Raw genomic sequence first — 24532 nt, forward strand, 5'->3', positions numbered from 1 at the left:
CATAAATACACCTGCTGTATAACCTTAGCTCATACAGGTTACTATTGGCTGTCTATGAATGAGTTATTCTCCGCTGCAGGAATATAATGTGGACAGCATTGTAAACAAAACCCGCATTTTTGTTCTTATTTTGCATCAGCTCAATTTTAAGACTTAATCAAGCCTCCTCTTTACTGTATGTCCTCTAAAAGCCAGGCAACTTGGCAGCCTCAAGCCTGAGCTCAATCTGGTCCTTAGTTTAGTATATACAGTAGCATACAAATAGCCTCCCACTAGTTCCTGTATATTATCTTAAAATGTGTGTCCACATTGTTTTAACGACTTTGACACAAATAAAACATGACAGAGCCATCAACAAAGGCTATTTTGTCTGCCAGTCAATGGAGCTCCCACTGTAATTGTCTATGACAAAAACAGATTCTGTAAAATTAGCCCCTGAATTATGTGGGGGGAAGTAAATAGTTTGTGATTTATCATACTCTAGGTTGGAGGTAGAAAGCCCCTTTTGTCAGGTCCTGATGGAAAAAATCTCCCCAGCAAAAAAGGGGAAAACACAAAAAAAGGTTCCATGCATAGTAATAACATTCATCCATATTCTTCCTTAAGTCAGTATAAAAACTATGAATAAAAAATGTCTTTAATGGTAATGACTGTCGGGCAACTGTAGCAGTGGAATCCAGCCTTTCGGACGCATCAAGTCACGCCTGGCTCGCCCCACTCTCTACTGCCGCCGTGTATTATTGCAATTTATTATGGCAAAAAATGAAAATGTAATGGGAGGCAGGGAAGAGTCATGCTTGAAAATGTCAACTACACAGTCCCTGATTGTTTTTAACCAGTCCCATTCTGTTGATCAGACTGCCTCCTCTGTCTCCCATCATCCCGCAGCTTCTCGCCAAAAGGTTGAGAATGATTACAAGTTCACAGTTGCATTCTCTCATTGAAAAAAAAAAAGCTATTAGAGAGTAATTACTTCAGCTATTTTGTCAACCCTTCCCTTTAGAGACCTCCCGAGCTTTTAGTAAATCATTGACTCTATTATCTCTACATTTTCTTTCCCGAGCCCACCAAAAAATGACTAACCTTTTCTTTATCTTGCTCTCTGTCCTTTTTAAAAGTTGAATTTGCATACATGACTTTAAATATCCTGCCTGCCTCTTTTAGGGGCCCGACGTTGTTGTGGATGTGAAGCTGACTGACATTAAGGACACGTTGCCAGAGGGCTTCACACCTGTGCAAGAAACAATGGACACAAGTAAGTAAACAGTCAATAGCGACCACAGGCTCGCTCCCCCTCTTCTTGTTTTCACTCTCCGACCAGCTTATGCGGAGGTCCTCAGGGGCAGCTTTGCTGGAGATAGTGAATGTTTTATGGGTGCAGGTTAGCTTAATTTATGGTAGACTGTGGGAATAAAATAAACATTTGCCCTGGAGGTACAAGAGAAGAGAATCATGAGTCATTGTTTATCTCAGCTGGAGCTGTGCTTTTCTTTATGAGGGGCTTATTTATTTATGTATTTATTTGGGGAGAGGACGAGTGGATGGGGGTTATCTAATATTAATGAAATGCATTCCCCGATGCTTTAGTGCTTTTTGAGTGCTATGTATTTCCCCTTCACTATCCATTCCTTGGAAATGTAATAATATTTTGGTGTGGGGAGTGAGGACAGCTTGTTTATTATTTTTATTATCATTGCATTTACACTGTACTTTCTAGTGGTGCTGGGGAAATAAATGAGCGAGGCACAGATGCAATATAGGAAAGCATGGTAGTGCTTTTTTTTTTTTTTTGCCAGAATGAAGAAAAGAGATTATATTTTGTTTGGCTACGGTGTAATTTAATGTTTTATTACTTTATGTGAATCCATGTTTAATGTATACATGTGACATTATGTATGAGCTTCCATCTACAATATCCAGTTTAAATCCCTGTTGTGCACTAAAGCTGATGGAGGATTCACTTGCTTCTGTCATTTTACCTACTAAAATGATAAAAATGATAATAACGCATGTGGATTTTGTGGCTTTCCACTGTCCAGTCATTTCCCTTTGAGCACAGCAAGTCACTGGGTAACTGATATTAGCTCATCACTTATTCTGTGACTGGTAATGACTAAATAGCAAGAGTATAAGTGGAATTTGTGAATACAGAATTCTCCTAGAGGTTTAAAATGTCTGTAAATTTTTTTCTTTTTAGTTTGAGCTGAGAGAAGACAGAGCTGAATATTCTTGCCTAACACCCTCATGTGTACCTGACTCATCAGAGGAAACTGCAATGAGGAAGAGAAGACTCTGTGTGAAAATCATCCCTCGTGCTGCTGCACAGACGGCTGTGTTTGACATCCAGATCATAGCGAAGTCCAAGTATCATCTTGTTAACTACACCTGTATAGGGTGAGCTTTGTGGCGCTGTAAATAAATGAATTCATGTTTCCTATCTTCTATCAATCACAGCACTTTTTCTAAAGTATGAAACATGTTCTGATTTGCATTGAGCTGAAAACTTAGAGTGACACATCCTCTGTATGCAACTTCTTTACACAGTGAGATGAACAACATGGGGGTGTGGTATCGCACAGGAGATGTTCATAAGTGTCAGTCATCTCAGGAAGAGTCCAGCCAAACTACCACTGACGCCCCATCCTACACAGCAAGGTAATGTCATGCTGAAATACTTAGCCGCAACTCTTTAAGTTAAACTATCCTCTTTGTTTTGTTTTGTTTTGTTTTGTTTTTTTTGTGTGTGTTTTTTTTGTGTAATTCCACGCTCAGTGTACTGTTGTGTCTCTGCACCACATGTACAACAATGAACACACATGCAGTTGATCACTCCCAAGCAATCCGCCGTAAAGGTTGTAGCTGGACAACGAGGTAGCGAGAGCGAACCGGAGCGACAGGCTAACTAGACAGGATCCCCTGAACAAGAACATGAGTTCAATGAGGGCTAAATTCCAGCTATTTGTGGTGTGTCCCGGGAGGCAGAGGCAGGTTGCTCTCTGACTGCGGTGACAGGAGCGTTGTACTGTGCAGACAAAGAGGAGGAGATGTAGCCCGGAGAGGGAGCGACAGCTGCAGAGGAAGGGAGGAGAGCTCCAAGATCTCCGCCATGCTGGAGCGAGCGTGTGTGTGTCCCCCCTCTGCTCATGCTGCTCAGGCATCCTCCGCCTCAGGCCTCGCAGAGAACGGAGCAACCCTTTGTACTGTGTCCAGATCAAACAGCTCAATTATTTATCAGAATGAAGAACTGGGGATTTCCACAGCAAATTGTAAATAAACAATTGAGACTCCTTCGGTGTGGCAGGGCTGTGGAGAGGGGAGGCTTGGCACTGGGCACTGATGGGTTTGCCAGCTTAAAGTGCCATGCTTTGCCATCCTGTGCTGGGCTGAGTAAAAGCCATTTAAAAGCCACAACCGGCCAGAGTTATGGATGCCAGCAGGCACATTCAAACTCAGCGGGACGAAAACAATAACATGGACGGTCGTGAATTCAAAAACCAAAGTTCAAACTCAATAGAGTTTTTGTGTATTGCCCGCGTTTTGGATGTCGATGGTCAATAATCTTTGATGTGTTGAAGTGATGCGAGAGCTCAAACCCGTGTGCGCCTTCGCAACTCTTACCGGTAATCCTCAATTCTTTTGAAGCCCACTTTCAAGTTGGTGAGGCCCAGAGGTTGGAATAAATTGTACCTCCAAGCTACTCACACCCCCTCCTGATGCCTGCTGAGATCACAGGCTGCTGTTTTTGTATTAACATTAAAATTCATTCCACAGTCAAAGAGTCTTCTTTTGAGAGTATTTCCATCCATAATGCACTGACACATAAGGACGGTACTGTGGGCAATTTAGACAGTGGCAGGTCTTTGGCTATTTATCTGGCATCCTTTCTGTGTTGTTACATGCACTTTAGACAACCACATATACAGCTATGAATATTTCTATAGTCATTTAAAAGGTGCAGATTAGATGGTTTGACACAGTGATTTATAAACAGCTCTTCAACACTCACTGATTGCTCAAGTAAGTACAGTACTACAGTGTAACTGTCTGAATAGTATCATCCCACTATACTTTATTCATATTCAGCAGGAGGATTTTCTCTCCTCCATTCCTCCTTCGGGCTATCTATAACAACTTTATGGCCTTTGGAGAATAGCACCTCTTAAATTTAAGTGCTCTTTACAGTCAGTGGAAAAGATGTTTTAAATACAGTCAATAATGTGTACATTTTTAATGACCCTTATAATTTTGAAAGCTGCAGTGATCCCTCTCAAATGTTACGTTGCCTCAGGCAGCGAGAGCTTGTTAGTTGTGTACCAACGTAAACCGCAAATCAGGTTTTTCAGCAGTGCCGAGCTGCAGTACACAGTAACTGCAGGGTGTTGCATCATGATGCGCTGCACACAGTCATTTCATCAAGGGTGTTCTGTTTAAATGGTTTTGTATTGTTTTATCATCAGAAAATCAAACAGGTTTAAAGTGTTGTTTTAGGTTCTGAGAAATTAGTAAAGGGAGTACAAATAACGATTAAGGAGAAACGGCAAAATTGAAATAGTTATTTCTTATTGGCTCAGGCTGTCACACCATATTGTGCCACTAAAACTGTTAGGGTACAGGCCTGTTGAGCAGTCTGCTGTGCAAATACGCTGGAACTTCATGTGTTTAACGTCTCTTTAACAAGTTTGTCTGAAGCATTTCAACCAGCGACAGTACTTGGTTTCTCTGTTTTTGATTCATGGCCGCAGCCTGATGTCAACCACTTTGGCTTGTTCTCTGTCAAGACAGACCGTATCAGCCACTCCCTGACTTTGTAATGTGAAAAACCTGCACCGTCCGGTCAGCCTCTAAATGTGTCCAGTAAAGTATCCCCCTCCTTCCTTCTCCTGGCCAACGCTGCCATTTGTTCTCCTGATAAAACTGTCATTGCTGAGGCTGATATCTGACCTCTACAGTGACTGCTAGCATAAATTAGCCTTGTACTAATATTGCAATTTCTCTCGCTTCACTCAGAATCAAGGTTTTTGACATTTCTCTTAGAATAATAGGTTATTGTACACACGGACACTTTTTAAATCAAACTGTACAGTGATAAAAATGTCAAGGCCAAATATCTTCTTTTTTCTCTCTCGTTGCATAGCCGGCGTTTTCTTTAACACCTAGAGAGTCATCAGTGTCAGAATTGGCATGCATATCAATACGTTTTGGATCGCGCTGTCTCCTGCCTGTGACACTCCACACGTTGCTGCAGCTCTGCAGGAGTATTGTATAAGCTTTCATTGCTTGCTGGTTAACCAAGACTTCCCCACTGCACACGACTCTCGAGAGGAAAAAAGACAACGTGACTGTCAGTGTGTCGCCTGACAGATCTCCCATCTGAAGTGTCGAAAAACAATCGTTTCCAGCTCAATCTCACTCATTACTTTGTTGTGTTCAGAAAAAGTTGCAAAAAAAGTAGCTGAGATCAAGGGACGGGATTGAGAATGGTGTCAGGAATGATCGAATGATCAGCCAAGATCTGATGGGCTCAGACTGTTCAGTGATTTGCCACCAAATTCAGAGAGATCCTCTTTTCAACACCTGACACCGAGCTTAAAGGAGGATAATGATGGGTGAGAAAGCAGCTCCCACAAAGCAGCACTGTCGGCACATAGAGGAAGGTGTGGAGATGTTGTCACGGGAAAGGCTGGATGTGTGTCAAAACAAGAGCTTCCAGCTCTCTGTATCGCAGCTCTGGCTCTTCAGTGATATTACTCTCATCCTCATCTTACCTCTCCACTGACTACCCCTCGTCTGTCCCTACTGTCTCTCCCAGTTTCTCTTCTCCTTCTCCTTCTCTCTCTCTTTCCCTCTCTTTTTTTTTTTTTTTTTTACACAGACAGCTCTTTTCCTTATTCCACGTGGAACAACATAAAGAACACCATACAAAAAGCTCTGAACTCTAATTCACGTTGTCAAGTAATCCTTAGTGCTGCTGTGGTTTTGCTTTGCTGCACTAATATGATTTTAACTCGGGCAGATTTCATGGGAACATAAGACTCTTGATCTGCGTTGTAATTGCGTAAATCTTTCAGGCCGTGTTCCCAGTTTTACTATAATTTGATGAGGAACTACACTATAATTGAATATTCAAATTAGGAATATGTGTCAATATGGCTCTCCTTGCGTGGAATGAAGATTAATTGTTGTCAAAACTCCAGTGGCCGACATAATACGAGCCCCAACACTGCTGTTGATTAGTGAATGCACTTGCCATGTTTTTGTTTTAAGAATTAGTTGTCTAATTGATTTGCCATATGTTACCTTCTCCAATGCACATAAAATTGTATTTAGAAATCACCAATTTGGATTGAGACAGTTTTGTGTTTCCAACAGATGGGAAAAGCAACCCTGGAGGTTGCCTTTTAGAAAAGCACTTCATGAGCACATTTCCCTGCTTCCACAGCGACTCTTTGGGAGTTGAATTCACTTTCTCCAATGGATAGATAACCAGATTTAGTACTGTTTTTCTTTGTCTATGGTTCCTTTTTGTATTATTTGAACAACATTAATACAAACACATTTGAAGCATTTCCTTCCACTTCATCAGTCCGCTGGATGTCTCTGTGCTTTGAAAGATGTGTACCTTTCTCTCTCAGCAGTGGAAATCAACCTTTGCAAGGTAAAAGAAGTCTGCATTGAATATGGCAATCGTTCCCACAAGATTGATGCCAACCTTTTAAAAATTCACCATTGGCCTGGATTTAACATGGCCAAATGCTAATGTAAATGAGGAGGAGAAAAGTCGACCCTTTCATTGCAAATAAATCTGAGTTGCAGGCTTCAGCTCATAAATACCACAGCCTGTCAGAAGTCTTGTTTTATTGCTCTTGATGGAAATTATTGCATTTATTTATCTCATCCGAAGAGATAAGGCTTTGAAAGCCACAACTCATGAGCAGCGCCGTCACCCTCAGAATATGCAGATCTGCCTTTTGTCTTAAATTTTAAGAATTTAGATTTTGCACCTCCTCCTTCCAGAAAAGATTGATTATGTTATCCATAAACAGATTATATACAGAACATGGATACACAAAACACACTTCATTATTTGCAACTTCACACCTGCTCACTTCTAAAAACCTGTCTCGCCTTTTATAGTTCAGCAGTGGCTTATTCTGCAGGATCCTTACTACATTGCCTCACGCCTGTGTGTCCTCTAATCAAAGCAATTCCCTTTTTAATGATATTGCCAACTGCTTTGCATTATCATTATAGGATCATTTGTTTTATAATGCCATTCTGGAGCTCATTCTACCTTCAAAGCATGTCATGTTATGCAGCACTCTTGAAGCTGTGATTTTTTTTTTTTTTCCACCCTTGCTTACTGCGGATTTATCGATCCGTGGGGTGAGTCACAGGGTGTAATTCATGATAGCTTGATTGATGAGGATTTCAATCTTATATGGTTTGTTAACTTCAACTGCCCACAAAGTGCATTCTGTGCTGTTTTCTGTAATACAAGGCCATGAAACGTTAAAAAACAGACTTCCCTTGAATAATGGAATCTCCCAGTTCCTCCAGAATTAACAAGATCCTGCTCAAAACCCCCGTTAAAGGTCTGTCCAAGCCCCTGGGCAGCTGATGCATGGTTTAACTTTTACCATATTCTTCCCCTTTAGATTCAGCCTGTGATTTCAGAGCTCTGTTTCGCCTGAAGACAGATGAAAAAAAGCCTTTGTATGAGTAGGGAGTTTCCATGCTAAATAAATGCTCTTGGAATGTCTCATATAAGTTTCCATGCATTTTTGATGTTTTTTATATGTTGATGAATGACAGAGCATTTTTGCTTTCTTTCTGCCAGCCAGAAGACCACGAGCAGGCCGGATTCTGTGTACCAGAGCAGTGGGATCTATACCATGACAGGTAGATGGTGTCACACTTTAAATGTATGCAAGTCAGTACCATTCATGACAATCACCATAAACACTGAGAGGAATTTAAGATGGGTTAAGTTCAAAGTTTACTGTTTAAAAAGCAGTGTTTTTGGAGAACAGGTTCAACACTATGTTGCACTGCATGTCTTTACAAACAGTTTATTCTCCACCTGCACGCCCATGAAGCCAGTTCCTCTGGTACTTGATCTATAACAATCTACTTATAGATCTCCTCACTGATGGATACTGCACAGATTTTCCTTATCTGAGCAAACGTGACTTCCCAGAGGAGCTCCGCATTACACTCAAGAGAACATTTAACAGCTGTCATAGATGATCCATCACATGCCATACTTACATATGTACCAAGCATGCACTGGACGAATTCCCTTCTCTTTGTCAAGGAGAAATTCAACTACAGTACAATGCTCCATGACTGAAACAGAAGAGAGGCTAATTTGTTTGGAAGCAGAGCTTAGCTATGACAGCCTCAGAGCCACAGAGTCAGAGTCGGCTGAGACGCTCTATCCTTAAAGAGCGTGTGATCCACACATGGTGAATGAGGCAGGCAGGTTTTTTATCCAGCTGGAGAGAGACACCATGTGGTGAGGATTCCTCCTGCTGCTCCAGCAGTGGCACACCCAAGCTTTGGACATGTTACACCCTGCTTTTTTTTTTTTTTTTTTTTTTAATCAGCCATCTAGTTATCGAACAAATGATGATTTAGAACATAAAAGAAAATGTTTAAATACATAAATTGAATTTTTAAAGTATGTAAATTTAATGTAGTTTTGCTCTTTTTTTGTATGCCAAATGTTTTTTGTTTACTTTCGGGGGTTTTTTTTTTTTCAAAACAGAAAACAGTGAGCAACCGACTTTAAAAATGATTAATACATCATTGTGTAGATATGACAGTCACATTATAAGTTAGTCAAGACAAGTGTACAAAGTGTGGCCCTGAAGGAGCAGACATTAACACACAGCTGAATGGTTTGTGGCATTTGGTGTGCGATTCCTCCACTGGGACGGGCTTTGAGTGACAGTGAAGAACATGCACATACTGTACAGCGCCGTGCCAGCACTCATCATTTACCTCCAGAAAAATGTCCTCTGCAAACACACACAGAACCCCCGTTTCTGCTGCCTTTATGTGTCCCTTCATGAGTTGGTGAGATTTTAAAAGAAAAGAAGATAATTGAGTTAGCCTGAGACGATTCTTGCTTTATTGCCTGAGACTGTGTACTCGTCAGCCTTACAGCATCACACTGTGAATGTGAGAGAACGCAACTTCCCTTCATTAACAATGTGATAGCCTGCAGACCAAGTGTGAGGTCGTAGCCGACAGCCTATTTGTGTTAATTGTTAGCGTGGTGGTACCTCGGCTGTGTGTGTGGGCGCGTGGGTGACTGTGCGCGCGTGTGTGTGTGTGCGTGTGTGTGTGTGGGCTGACAGCTGGCCAGGTTCGAGTTGGTCTAAAACCATGTGCGCTCTGTCAGGGTTGTACAGGCGCCTTCTTTAGGATTGATGAATTGCCTGCTTTCTTGATTAAACCCTCCGTCACTTCCCAACAAAACAAAAAAACCCCAACACACAAAAAAAAAAAAAGAGAGCGAGTTGAAGGGAGGAGAGGTAACATGTCTGGGAAATCTGTCATCTGCAGTCACATCATGTACTGATGTGATATGCAGGCGCTTTGACATTTATTACCCGAATATTAAAAACTAATTCACATTTATTTTGCAGCCCTCTTTCACTTGACAGTTCAAGCTCATTTGAAAAGTTATCAAGTTTTCAGAGCCGCTCCAACCTTTTGCTTTTTCTACACCAGCGTTGCTTTGATCCATGCCAAGTCCCTTTGCCAATTAGGTCTGTTATTCATGCACTGACAGAAAAGTGGGATATTTTAAAGGTAATTAAACTTGCATTCTTGAAATGTGTCTAAAAAGCATATGTTTGATAGAAGAAATAAATGTAAAGGGGGTGAAAACTCTGAAAATAAACCTTTTGTGTGGGGTTCAGGCTGTTGCATATAGTATTCAGCAGACCTCCACCTGATAAAAAGGTAAACGTAATAAAAAGTAATACATTTACATATCTATCGCATTAATCAAAAATAAATCCTGACATTGGCCCTGATCTAACGTAATATGGAGAGCAATTATTTCCCTATCCATTAGAGGAACTTCAATTAACAGACACGAGACAGTTCATCCTTTAGGAGGAGGAGGAGGAGGAGGAGGAGGAGGAGGTGAAAAAATAGGAGGCTCAAAATTAACTTGGGTTTGCAAAATATCTTGGCAGGATGACAGTGATTTTTGATTTTCAGGAAACAATATTAGAATTCTTATTAAACTATGTGCATCTGCTTTTAATTTGCTGCAAATAATTGGAAAATGCAATGGAGCTTTCCAATTAAAGCTCCACTTTATGCTGTTTAATAATACCCTCATAATATTATAGCTTATGAAATGACAGGTGAGTTGGTGTATGAATAAAACATAAAGCCCTGTAATAAGAGACAGGGGGAAAAAGAAAAAAAAAAAAAAACGAGACAGTTGTTGGGGGGCTTTTAAATGCTCGACATAATTTGCATATATTAATCTCCTCTTTTCAGCCTTATCAAGTATTCCACTGTATTTGAAGTTAAAATAGTCGTGACAGGCAGGGGTACGCTTCGTTTTTCCAAGGATTTATTACTTGTATAATTCTGGATCTTTAATAAGCCAATATGACTGATCCTCTGAGTTCTGTGGAATTTGGTTAATTGTTCCAGATGGTGCTCACTGATTATGCAAAATTACTTTCTTTCTCCTCTTTTTCCCCCAACTACACCATTTCTTGATTGACTAACATGGAGAAAAAAGATTATTTTTGGCGCAGCACTTTCATTAAGAGGGTTCTCATCAGGTTTCAAACAAAAGTTCCATCTTATCTCCCTGTGTAGTTCTGGGCGAGGCCGTGCAGAGGGAGGAGATCAGCCGACTCTTATCTCAAACCATGATGGATCTGAACTGCTTCTGCACCGCTGGGGTTATATTTTAGAATAACACAATTCTTTAGGCTGAGGGATTAAAAAACACGACCTCTGGATAGTGACACAAAAGTTATTATTAGTGTATGCTGTTCTCTTCTTCCTCTTTTCTCTTCTCTTTCTTTCCCAGAGATTGATGAAATTACTAAGCAGCAGGGTTGGTCCTCCACTTGCAGCTCTGGCTCCATCCACAACTCACTAACATTCTGTTTTGCATCAGCTAAACTGAACTGAATGAATCATTTATGGAAGTGTTATGGGGGAGGTATGGGCAGATTTACTGCCGAGCTTTTACTTTAGATGGAATGGGATTTCTATGAAACCGATCTTGATGTCTGAAGTAATGCCAAAGCTTACATCAAGACATGAAAGGAACGCTCTTAAAACCCACGTTTTGCTTCTTAATTCCCCTGGTCAGCAAAAGGCGAAACAGAGAGAGAGAGAGAGAAGTTCAGCAAGGAGTATAGTACTCATGTCCACAAACTGTTTTCTACTCCCCCACTACTAATGATATACGAATGCTGAATTTCTTCTTTATAATTTGAAGCTTTGGAAATCACACAATTAAATTTGCCTTAATTCAGATTTTGGTTTGAGCTGTTCCTGCATTTCTCATATTGAAAAAGCAGCATGTAGTTTGAGTGCTTTGGGATTTAATATTGCAGAAATGAATTAAACTATTTGCCAAAAAATCACACCAGCATGCATTACACAAAATTTATGTTCAAGATAACAAGAAAGATACAAACAAAAAGTTAAGCAGTTATGAAATTACTGAGAAAAATGGAGATAACAGGAGAAGTGTGTGTGTGTGTGTGTGTGTGTGTGTGTGTGTGTGTGTGTGTGTGTGTGTGTGTGTGTGTGTGTGTGTGTGTGATTCTGGAAATTATTAGTATATTTTCCAGAAAACTAAATTTAAACAAGGATCCTAACACACCCACTCCCATGTTTTTTATGTAAAATATCTAGTCTAAATGAAAAACATTGATACATATCTGAAACATCTATCTGAACTGTAGCTCAGTGTTTAACAAAAGTACCTTTAAATGATTCAATTGTGATCAGAGTGAAATACAATATAGGAACACACGTTTTTATTTTGTATGGTCAGTCATAAAGCTCTTTTAGATTCAAACAGATAAAACAGACTTTTCTCTCTCCAAGTGTTTATACTAGTGATATGTCAAAAAATCCTATTGGTTCAATAGCATAACATGATTGATCCCAGAGGGACGGTGCCATTAAGTATTTTGGGATCAATCCTGTATGAATCGTAATGGAATTTTTGACTGGAGCCTTGAGGCCCTCGGGCATTTTTGGACCCATATTACAGTCAAATAAGAGACTTTAAATTGCTTTGCATTTGCAGGCCAGACTGGACTCTGGAGTCTCATCCCTCATTGCTTTCTATCCATCCCTGAGATAGAAGCAGTGCTCCATTAGTTTCAGTGTCCAGACGTGGACAGCCTCAATGGATGGGCCTGTCACGGCTCCCTCATTTGCCCCATGTACAGCAGGGTTTGTTATCACACATCTAATTAGAACTTGATAAAAAATATTTCACAAAAATCCAGTCATTAAATATAGTTTAAGGAGATTTATGGTCAAATATGCCTTAAAGATCTTTTAATGGCTCTGCTGACTTGTTAAGTTTGTAATTAATGATCTTCTAATACATACTGTGGTGTGATTTAGAAAGCACAATGAGATTCTGGGAATGAAGTCGTTTTGGAAAAGGGCATCTGGGGCTCCCAGAAGCTATATTAAATAGTTCTGCTCAGACTGGTTTGCTTAGAGCCACGAAGTCTGCTGTGAAAAAGTTCAAACACATCAGCTTCTTTACATAGATGAGGCCATTTCTGTGTGAGGGTGCAAAGAATAGCGCGTGGTTAAGAAATAGTCCCTTTGTCATTTTATAATGGTCAATTAGAGTGTACAGAAAAGTCCTGGGCTCCTCCGTTAGTGGGTGTTTGCAGTTTTCAAAGTGCATTGTTTAACAGTTTAATTTAAGCAATGGAAAGTATCTTTTTTTAAAGTCTACTAATCCACACAGTGAAACTAATAAGCAAATGCATGTGTATCAAACTGTAAATGCATTATACTAATAACAGTCGCCTGTTTCATCAGGAGAGTAATGGTGTCCTTATTAGCATAATTAATGACAAATGGCAGCGCAGCATTGGTGGATTGGTTCTAGGGGATGATAAATTGGTGGATGCCCAGGTTAGTGGCTGCCAAGGAGGCCTCTTTGGCTGTCATCCCTCCTGCTTCCGCTCTGGCACAGTTCATTACTCACCGTGTGAGATGCCACTTTACATTGCCTGGTACTGTGAGCATGGAGAACTTAATAATGCCACCCACAACCATGCAGGGCCTGCTGCTTTACCCACAGTCCAGAGGGCAAGTAGCTCAGCAAGGGCTAGGGGTTGTGGGGAGCAGGGCAACATGGGAATCATCTCCTGCAGCTGCACTGATCAAAACAAATCATGCGTCAGTCACTACTTCAGGGGAACCGGGGCCATATGACCCAGTCTCCAGTGCTGGTGAGTGTTTCTTGTTAGGATTTCTGGGGCTCGCCACATCCCTCGCATCATTACTGGTTAGTTTGCCCACAGAACTGCTAATTAAGAGGGGATTTGTGTAATTGTGCCTTCTGCTGTGTCCCATCCGGCACATGCAATTTACTGTCAGCCCTCTGCCAGCTTTTACACTTGTCCAGAGAGGCGTACCCCATTTATACACACATTCTGCTGCACATTTACCAGCAGCCACAGCTGGGGATCAACTCCAGTGCCATGGCAGTGTCCTAAAAGACACTGTGCCGCTGATTAAAGTCTGATTGTCCATTTAGTTTCATGAGATTTCTCAATAGCTAGCCAGAGAGAAGGGCTCTCTCTGTCTTCCCCAGTACTGCTTAAGAAATCAGTTAAAACTGGTTTAGTAATTATACCAAATGAGCAAAGAATTTTGGTCCTTACTTGACATTTAAGACATTTTTTTACATATAAGCTCAAAATGATTCAACTAGCAGTGTCTGTATTGGAGAAGTGATCACACTTTACACACCTCCTCAGAGCATTCTATGTTATGCAGTGGTGTTTGTGGCCAACTCACTGTAGGTGTTACTGGCTCTGCCCACTTTCTGGAAGACTGATGGACCAGCGCCCGACTGGGACTGCCTCCTGGCTCCCTACCCAAAACCAGATTTCAAGGACTGCTTGTCACAGATGGAAAAGTAAGTGGGTCATTCTACATAAGCTTGCCATTTTGCATCCCTCTGGTAACAAAAAAGTTGAATTTTAATATCTGTGAATCTGCAAATAAAGCAGTTAGATGGCATTGGGATATTTTTTTTGTTAAATCTATCACTGAATATTTAACTGTTCAGCACTGCATAATTGTAGTTGAATTGGAATAAAAACCATTACATATAATCATTGCATTTAGCTGTACGTATGTTAGTAAACTAAATTGGTTTTTTTTTGTATTCAATGCATTCTCAAATATTATTACAAAAATATTGCCACTTGTCAAGCCAACATGGTAGAATAGTTTCTTTCTAAAAAATATTTGTCAAAATGTGCAAACAGGAAGCTTGTGTAGAATGATTTGGTGCTTCTCCTCTCCCTCTTCACTTTCTCTCCATAAACTATAAAACTGCATTTTTGCACCAGACACCCGGCATACTACTCTTAGCATTAAGAAACATTTAAATAAGTCTACATTTTCTAGCACTTGGATGAGACGAGATTAATATTTTAGTATAAAGTAACTGACTTGCTGTCAGGAGAGTTGCACCAGAAGCTTGCATATACTACAGTGAGACTCGGGGAAACGCGCTGCAAACAGCAAGCAGAAACAAATAAAAATAGATATCAGAAACCCTCAACATCATTTCAGTGTGTGATCTATTTTAGTATCTTTTTAAAATGTTAATTGACTTCCCGGTAAACACCTAAATAATTCAAAAGTTACATTTCCACTTTTGTAAGTGAGATTTTTAATATATCGAAGAGTTGTGTGTTTTTCCCCCCACTCTTCTGTCTAGAGGGCTTGAAAAAGCGGGAAAAAGATAAAAGAAAAAGAATGGGTTTCATAGAGCCATAGTCATTAAAAGAATCTGAAAATAGCAACTCGCTATCATCTGTTCTCATAGCACGGGTCAGGAGCTCTGACACCTCCAAAATTCCTCCTGTCAGGGTAGGGGGCCATTTGTATTCTCTCTCATTAGGCAATTTGACTAATGACCTGCCGTGGCTGCAGAGCTACTGAGGGACCCGGAGCCTCGCGCCCTCTCTCTTGCAGCAGCCTGAACACACACCCTCTATTGGAATGGCACAGATGGCATGCCCGGGCGACAAAATAAACTACAATATGTCTCCGAGATGCTGTCAGGCCTGGGCACTATTTCTCATGTCAGAGTGGGGCTAAGGGCTGTGAGTGGGCATAGGGGGTCCTCCTCCAGCTCTCTGTTCATCTACTCACCATTATCTGCAGAGGTGACAGAGAGCCGGGTCTGCAACCAGAATAGCATTTCCATGGTCTGCATCAAGAATTCGCCTCAAATTGAGAGTCACACCGACAGGAAAGTTATTGCAATGTCTAGCCTGGCTACACATGGAGGAAAGGCAGCATACAATTGTTTGGAATATGAAATATAACAGGTTCCAGATGAAGCTCTAACCTGTTTTTGAGCAGCTTATTATTTCTTCTTATTTTAGGATACTTAACAATAGATCGCTTTAATCACAAGTAGAAAATTGTACTCGACGCTCATTGCCCTGTCTGTGACTTTCTCACCTAATTCAGGTGCGAAACAGCTTCAGCCAAGTAATCATACTAGACAGAGATCAATGCAATTCTGCTGAATTAGTGGAGTGTAAAATAAAAGTTCATCAACATTCCTAAAGTGTTACTCTTGAGTTGTGGTTCAGGTAATATGGGGTATGCTCGATCACCCACGCATATTTTTCCATCAGTCAGTGTCTGAGCGCAACTCGGTGTGGTTTATGTGTGTGTGTAGGTGTGTCTGCGCTCACGACCGCGTGCACGGCCATGTCTGTTAGAATCCCTGGAAATGCAATGTATGGCGCCACTGAAGTCCTGGGTGACAGTGCATCCAACAATGGAAGAGTGAGGGATTAGTGCTCAGCCCAGCGTACGAGGGAGCCCTTCCCGCCCTGAAACAGCCATTCATCTGTGCCCAGGGGCTGGAGATGACAATGCAGCCATTGCTCATCGCACCTGACGGAGCCATTAATAAGGCAATGATCCACACGGGGCCTGTGCTGACTCCGTTCTTTACACTACAATCACTCAAGCCACAGGGTCCTCCTTACTTAACGCCACCTCTGTGTTCACCGCTGCCACCACCACCATCATCATCATCATCATCACCATCATCATCACCATCATCACCATCACCATCATCTCAGTCATTGTACCAGAATTCCTGCCAGATGTTTTCATATTGACTGCTCTCACATACTCCAAATGCCCAAGTAACTACCCAATTCCCCATATTGCAATACAGCCATGAGTTAATGGACTGTAGCTTGGCCATTTGAGCTGCTGGAACATGCTTCATAGCGGGATTCCTGGTCAGAAGATTGGATTTACATTATTTTTGCCCTCTGCACCTCCGGATTTCTCCATGGCACAGTATCCATTTCTTACCACCAAGTCATCTTCAGCACCTCTCCATTTGTCTTGGTGTAAGATAGCCTCTCTAGTATAGATGGTGGAGGAATACAAAGTGAGATCTGGTTTTAAATGTAATCCTTGAGCAATAAAGAAAGTCTCTGGCCTTCAGCTCCGTGCGTTCATCTGTCCGCGCCACACAGATCCATCAGCGGCTACAATCTTCTGCTTCCCGTCGCCGACTATTGATTCAAATGTATTCTCCGTGCCTACTTATGCCTGGTTGTTGGTGCTCCCAGCGACACACGTGTGTGTATTCACTTGTTTTTATGAGCTTAAACAAGCCATCATGCCCATCCAATTGCCTCGGTTTGCTGCTCCGACTAGCCGCACATCCAAATCCGCTACAGCGAGGTGGGTGTCAAAGCCAGGGCAGCGAACAACCTTTTGGGTGAGTGAAAAAGTGGGGGAGCGAGGGCTAAACCTTTTCTCTCCTTGTACTTTTTTTTTTTACTGTGGGAGATGATGAGAAGCCAGGAAACTAAATAAGCTTCCCTGCGGTCATGAGGGTGAGGGTCATGCTTTGATTACAAAGATCACATTGTACTACACTTAACATGGAAAGTGCCAAACCGTAGCTCTGTGTAATAACCGAGAAAGGAAAGCATGTCACATAAGTGTCAAAGTGAGGCATATTATAGAATTACATACTTTTAAATATTGCTGCGAACAAGAAAGACCAAAAAGGAGTGTCTGCTTCAAAACGATGACTCATGAACAGCTTTGGCTTACATTTATGAGTTCCTGTTCCTGTGCCAGCGGCCTGATGGACTGTGGGTAAAAGAACAGTGGTTGGCCTCTTGATATTTGAGGCTCCTGCTGCAGCCAGCGGCAGCAAGTTTTTGCGCCTCCAGATTTTGGAGTTTTATAATGAAGCTGAGCAGCTGCAGTTTTCCCTTCAAGTCTGGAAACGAGGGGCTTTGTGTCCCTTGTCACCCTGTGTTAATTTGGGCCCTAATGTATTTTATAAACAAAGGGCTGCTCTCTAGCCTGACAGTCGTGACACCTTGATTCCAGTGCAGGATGCATGCAGTATGGGGTTACACCATTAATAATCAACTGGCAGCCATCACACCATTTTAACCACGATCATTATGATAAAGGGCATACACTTAATTACAGGCCTGCTTAATTATAGCTCTGTTGAAGCTCGTTTGTTTGGTCAAATGCTAATTATACCACCATGCTCTTGGCAAGTCCTCATTTCAATCCACTTTTTTGCCGGCTGAACAGTGCGGCTTATTTTCATGCAAATTTGATATCTGGTGAATGTTTTGTCTCTCTTCTTTCTGCTTTTCTGTGCCTAGTGTGAGCACGTCTTTGTTTCGGAGGTGAACATCTCTCAGACAAGACGGAATCGGGAATAATCAAGAGTAATTAAACTGGAAGAGGGTTGGGAAGGGCCGGTGTTGGAGGAGAGAGAGTGGAGGTGCTCAAATACAGCGGAGAATAAAAAAAAAAAAAAGCCTTTCATCTTCTCTCCATAGACGGAAGGAGGAGAGGCGCCGGGGTGACTGGGGATGTTGATAGCTTTGCTGTTTTATAATCCCACATTTAGTCTCGTTGAAAAACTCAGGATGAAGAAAAGGGGGAAATATAAATATATATATATATATATATATATATATATATATATATATATATATATATATAGATATATATATATATATATATATATATATATATAGATATATATATAGATATATATAATTTTATTTTTTGCATAAAAGTCAAACTTCAAGATTGTTTTTGCTTACTTTTTTGCAGCCCTTCATGATGTGCCCTTTATGATCTCTGAGAAGTTCCATGAAAAACCCCCAGAGGTAAAATATATTGATGTGATTGTGAAATGTGCATGCAAATTAGATTGATCAAGTCAACAATCATAGTAGTAGTAGTAATATAAGCCACATTACAGTAATTTGGTCCTTTCTAATCATATGTACCCTTTAGTCCTTTCTTCATCACTTCCTTTCCTTTCCTTTCCTTTCCTTTCCTTTCATTTCCTCTCCTTTCCTTTCCTTTCCTTTCCTTTCCTTTCCTTTCCTTTCCTTTCCTTTCCTTTCCTTTCCTTTCCTTTCCTTTCCTTTCCTCTCCTTTCCTCTCCTCTCCTCTCCTCTCCTCTCCTCTCCTCTCCTCTCCTCTCCTCCAGACTGAGTGATGAATGCGTGCAGTCAGGCAGAGCTGGCTCAATGCAGTGCATTTGGCTGGCTGGCGGCGGTTGTCACTATAGCCCCGTTTGTATTGACACAGAGAGGGAGAGGATTAAAGATTTTAAGCATGCTTACTTAGCCATGAGCCTAACCACCATGTTTCTTGTGTGCTTTTTTTTTTTCCTCCTCTTCTCTTCTCCCTCCTCTCCCTGCTTTTGATTTCAGATGCAGCAAGTCAATTTAATGGGCATTACGATCAAATCCCTGGCAGAGATCGAGGAGGAAGTGAGTAGAGGCTGCAACGCTCGGCTGCCGCTGACGCCGCTGGGCCAGAATGCAAAGCAAACGGTGTTGGGGTTGTAATTAAGTGTCTGAGACAGCGAGGCCCTGTTGGCTCCACTAAGCCCCAATTGAATAAAAGCATGGCCAAGCTAGGCAGCCATTCTCCCTTAAAAGCTTCGTCTCCTGCTCCAAAACACTTGACTTTTATTCCCCCAATTCTTCTCTTGAACAGCTCAATCTAGCATCTCTCCGAGTGCTGTAGATTCTGGAGGCTATCTGCTCAAAATTATGACCAGACTCCGCATGTTTAACTTTTTTAAGTTCCTAATCAGCTTCAGTGAAAAAAAGTTAGAGTTCGCACAGAGCAAGTAAAGGCACTACAAATGCCTCCCCATTTCTGATGAAACACTGTAGCCTGCAGGCATTCACAGGAAGAGAAGCATCATGTGCAGCTCCTTCTTAAGAGCCTGTGTGTTTGTGAGAGCAAGAGAAAAAGGAGAGTCTGTGTGTGTGTGTGTGGGTGTGTGTTGTGTTTGTGTGTGCGCTTTAAAGAGAGTGACAACCCCCCTTCTCTCTCATTAGCACGGTATCTTGGTATCAGAACTGCCAGGAAGTGACAGACCACTGTAAAAGAACAGGTGCTGTTGGGTTTGAAATGTGTTACAGAGCAAACACTCCCTCATCAAACTGGGTGTCTGTTCTGCACTCTGCCTCTGTCTTCTGTCACATACTATCCAAATCACACAGAGTCGCCATCTTGTCATATGGTCATCTGAATGAAGCTCATTGTCAGCGCAGGTATTAATGGCGTGTAGGTGTATGTGTGTGTGTGTAGGTGTGTAGGTGTGTGTGTGTGTGTGTGTGTGTGTGTGTGTGTGTGTGTCCAGGGTAGAGACAGCCTGGCTGCTCATCCTATATGTTCTCATGTTTTTTTTTTCTTCTTCTCCTTCTTCTTCCTCTCCTCTCCTCCTTCCTTTTCTTCTCCGAGAGTGTGATTAGCAGGAGGACACATGGTGAGCGGAGCTGGGGAAGGGAAGGGAAGGGCATGAGAAATCATTAATTACAGCCGCGCTGGAGCTGATGAAGTAAATGTGAGATAGTGTAACACACAGGATTTAGTGAAGTGGACGACAGCACAAGATTAATGGTGGGGCCAGGCTGATGAGGATGAAGTCACAGCTTAGCTTGATAATTAGTTTCCAAGTGGAAACATCCCTCACCATTGTGTTATTTTTACTTCTCTCCTCTTATTATTATCTCACAATGATATCTGCAGAACAAGGGAGGGAAATGTAGTTAGTGATATTCTCACAAACTAAAGCCGGACAAGAAGTGCTTTTTACAGAAAACGGTGCACGTCTACAGTATTGTGTTCTTTTCTTTGTCTAGGTTTGGTTGTTTTTTTTCTCTATCGATATTATTCTTTAAATTGAATCTCCACTATGTTTTCTGCCTCAGAGTTTCTGTAAATGTGGGGGCTCAATCTAGGTGTTATATTAAAAAAAAGTTGGAAGATTGAGGTTTAGAAAAAAACAGTTCGTAGTATGAAAACACACCCAGTTTGGACCTTTGATCCCAGTTTTTTTTTTTTTTTTCATTGTTGAGCATCTTCTCCTTCTCTCATCCAGAAGAGGTCACTGTCTGTGCTTAAAAATTTGTGGACAGGCTTTTTCTCTCTCTCTCCCTCTCTCTCTCTCTCTCTCTTGCCCCTCTTCAGAAACTAGAGGCGCTTTTAGCACAGACTCTAATTGCCTCGTTTCTAAACCCATTAAAAAATATAGATTCATGAAAGAGATGTACTTCCTAGAATTATACATACAGTATGCACATGTAATTGAGGAAAACTGTTGTAATCACAGCCACAGTTGTAGATAAGACCATTTCCTAACAGGCATCACTTAAGCCATGTCTCAGATGATGTTGGTTCCAGCAATTAGGCATTCTTTTCATTTCCCAAATGACTCGCAAAACTTGCGGATATTATAATTGCTTTTAGCCACGCATATCTAATTTGTGTCTTTTTAAGTGTTAATTAGTAAGCGATTTAAAGTGACATCTTTATGTAGTTTGCTCTGCTGAAAAATGTTGTTGGCGGCTGGCTAATGATTTTCAGAGGGAGTATGCTAGGGTGGAAAGAAGTGTGTATGCACACATGACAAGATTTTCATTAGCACCTATGTATGATGGGTTTCCAGTATTTGTAGGGAGTTATTTGTGTGTGTGTGTGTGTGTGTGCCTGCATATACTTGTGTTGGTGTGTGTGTGTGTGTGTGTGTGTGTGTTTCCGTGTGAATGTATGGAAGGACAGTAGTGTACAGAGGTAGGTGAGAGGTGTGAGAGGGAGAGCTCCAAATAGAGGTGGAATTAATGAAGACAACATGTCACATATTTTTGGCAGTGGAGCAGGGACAGGAAATGAAGCTCGGCTCGTCTGGGTGACTGCCGCCCATGTTCTAGTGTGTCACTGTCCTGTCAGCCTGTGTGTAAAACTGGCAGACAGTGATACATGCTCTCCCAGATAACACCCCATTCCCCCATCCATCATCCACACACACACACACACACACACACACACACACACACACACATACACATACCCGTACACAGGATTATTTATTTACTGTGCCAGATGTTGAGACTGAATTTTTGTGTGATGGGGGGGCTGAATTTCTTTTCCCAACTAACAGGCTTGTGATACGTGACAGGTTTTGGGTAACTTGCAGCTTCCCTCAAGTAAATGAAAATCAGGGTAGGTGGTATTTTGATCGAGGGAACCCGGTTTCAGCCATTGTGGCACAGCGGCTTCTGTTGGAGATTTGGGAACTTATTTCAGTGATCATACAGCATCACCTAGTGCTCTGTTGCAGTAATACAACTGACTAACTTGGTGAAGTGAGCTCTCCAGTATTTTGTGCCATGACATTTGATTTTTCTGTTATTTCAGCTACCTCATAACAAAATTAAGAATATCTTAAAAAGTTTGAACCTCAGTTTGACAAATGTTAATGTTTCAATATTTTGTTGTCTTATTACTTAGCAGCACTGTATTCTTGTGATTGATTCTTCAAGATCTTGTTTTTCTTTCTTTCAATCTGTTCTTAATCATTTGGATTTATTAAATAGAATGCATGAAAATGGGTTTTCCCTACATAGGATTTTTCCTACATGAAAGGTCTTATCTCAGTACCACAGACACCCTCACAGAAGTCGTGTTACTTCTGTGTCTTGTATTTGGCTAAGTGTCAAGCACCAAAACCTGAAATGCCTAGTAATTAGCGTACTTCAAGTAGAGGGGGCTTAAGATAATGATTTTAAATGAGTGATAATGAACAGAAATTACACGCTTTTCTGCCTTTTAATGGCACATGAGAATGGCAAGAATGTTTGAAGTCCTCCTTGCTTGATGAAAAGTCATGTCCATGCCATGCCAGGAGGGGGCGATGTCTGTTTAGATTCTGTCATCCCCCTCGCTCATACATGATCACCTAATCTCTGCTAAAGGGTTAATTGAATAGCTGAAGTTTCGAAGAGGGAGAACATTACATTAATACGTTTTTAATCTATAATTCTGTTAATGTAGGTCTGTTACATCAGCTGTGTAAGTGAGTCTTCATTTCATTGCAGTATTTGGTATAAATGTACAACTTTGGTTGCTTTGTATTCATTATTAAGCTAATACATATTTGTGATGGGTTTTTTTTGATAATATGCTTTTATTCATTAATGCTTGCTTCCTCTTCTGTCTTCTCCTTCTTTTTCTTCTTCTCATGTAGTTTCAATACAACTTCAGCACAGAGCGAAGCATTGCTGTGTAACTTCCCTCCCAGCTGCCACAAGTTGACGGACCTGAAAGGAAAAAAACACTGCTGATGGACAGAAGAAACTTAATAATGGACTAATGACATTAACAGCAGCTGTATATTATTTTAAACCAGAAGAAATGATTTTACATATAAATTGTGTGTTAATGATTCAATACTTTTTGTTTTAAGAAATGTAATTACTTTTTTATCCTGGAAGTGACTTTTTTAAATGTGGGTTTGCTCCTATCTTGCTTACGCCCAAAATAAATCTAATTACTAACTTAAAACAGATAAACTCAGAGTTATGTTCACAGTGATTCTCATTTAGCTCCTCTGTGAGTAGCAGTCGGGGACAACAGGGAACACGGAGGCAGCCTCATCACACACAAACAGGCCTGTGATGTGCGTTTTCCAGCAGAAGCATCTTTCCATCACAAAGTTCTTCATGAGCAGCGTGCAGCATGAACAGGCAGAGCTCTGAGACTCGGGAGCCTTTACCCCAGACGCCCACCCACATCAGAAGTGACTCCTCTACTGAGTCAGGTCTTAAATAACAGAATTTAACTAGAAGAAAGTTTCAGCCTTGATATATGTTACTTTTCTTACAGCCCTGTGCAAAGTGAGTTTGGTTTATTTTTTTGTGTGGAGGGGTGTATAGTTTATGGAGCATAACTCACTGGGAAATTGCCTCTATAATATGCCTTTCATTATAATGTAAAGGTTTTTTCAAACTGTATGAGTCTTTATATTCACTCTCCTAATCAGTTTCCAGTTAGAAGTTGTTGTTGCATCATAGGTTGAATGAACTCTGTATTTTTATATTCAGTAAACATAATTCTGAATTTCCAAAGAACAATAAAAAGTGCTTTTTTTCCCTTTAACAAATTAAACAACACCACTTTACTAATAGATTTAGAAGCAGAATTTACACTTAGATACCAAAACATCACTATCTTCTCATTCCTGTCTTTGCTACTAATTAAATTGTCAGAATCCATTTACACATTTTCACAGGTGTAATTAGTATTAGAAACTCATTAATGGATTAATGTCTCTGTTGTTAATTACACTCTCCTCCTGCTAAGTTTGTGAACTTATTGATTCTGCTAACAGTGCAGGTATCTTTTTTTTTCCTCCCCTAACTGAAACTCCTAATGACTTTTGGTATTCACAGGTGTTAAATGAAGCATACAACAGATGACAACCCTCTACGAGCGTTCACGTTAACTCCTCTGTTCTGCTGCTGGAATCAGAGCGACGGTCTGAGGAAGCCTCTGCAGAGGGAACAGCTTTCACGCTCCTTCATGAAGGTGACACTCATGTCAGTGATGCCCTAGAGCACAGTGACAGGTTCTGACAGCCCTCCTCCCTGCTGTGCATAAAGTGCATATACTGTAAGCCATATGTATCAATATTCACACGGAGACTATAGAAGCAAAAGGTAGAGTGTTAACTATCTGTTTTCCATCATTACAGTCTCACTCTTCATATTAATATATATGTGAGAAGAACTCATAATATAACTACACTGATAATTAATACATTGAAGTTTCATAGATCATGTTTCTACTTCTCCCAGTGTTTAGACTGGGGTGTAATTTATAGCAGATACTGTATGGTGTCTAAGATTAAAACAATATTAAGAGAATGCAC

The 24532-nt window shown here is 41.0% G+C and overlaps 1 protein-coding gene across 3 annotated transcripts in view; it reads left to right on the top strand.

The window, feature by feature from the left end:
- The window catches only part of LOC128365316 (multivesicular body subunit 12B-like), a 32846-nt gene extending 8593 nt beyond the window's left edge, over nt 1–24253 (top strand). For 2 of the 3 annotated variants that reach the window (XM_053326010.1, XM_053326009.1), the window contains exons 4-10: nt 1165–1255; nt 2265–2394; nt 2545–2655; nt 7838–7899; nt 18409–18464; nt 19020–19079; nt 22850–23760. In XM_053326010.1, the coding sequence (XP_053181985.1) occupies nt 1165–1255; nt 2265–2394; nt 2545–2655; nt 7838–7899; nt 18409–18464; nt 19020–19079; nt 22850–22891 (552 nt within the window). In that variant the 3' untranslated portion in view covers nt 22892–23760. Of the gene's footprint in view, nt 1–1164; nt 1256–2264; nt 2395–2544; nt 2656–7837; nt 7900–18408; nt 18465–19019; nt 19080–22849; nt 23761–24053 lie in introns of those variants that run through there. The other variant, XR_008321801.1, reaches the window with a different exon arrangement.
- Nucleotides 24254–24532: the final 279 nt, after the last annotated feature.

Source organism: Scomber japonicus, chromosome 9, assembly GCF_027409825.1.
Source record: "Scomber japonicus isolate fScoJap1 chromosome 9, fScoJap1.pri, whole genome shotgun sequence".
NCBI lineage: Eukaryota > Metazoa > Chordata > Actinopteri > Scombriformes > Scombridae > Scomber > Scomber japonicus.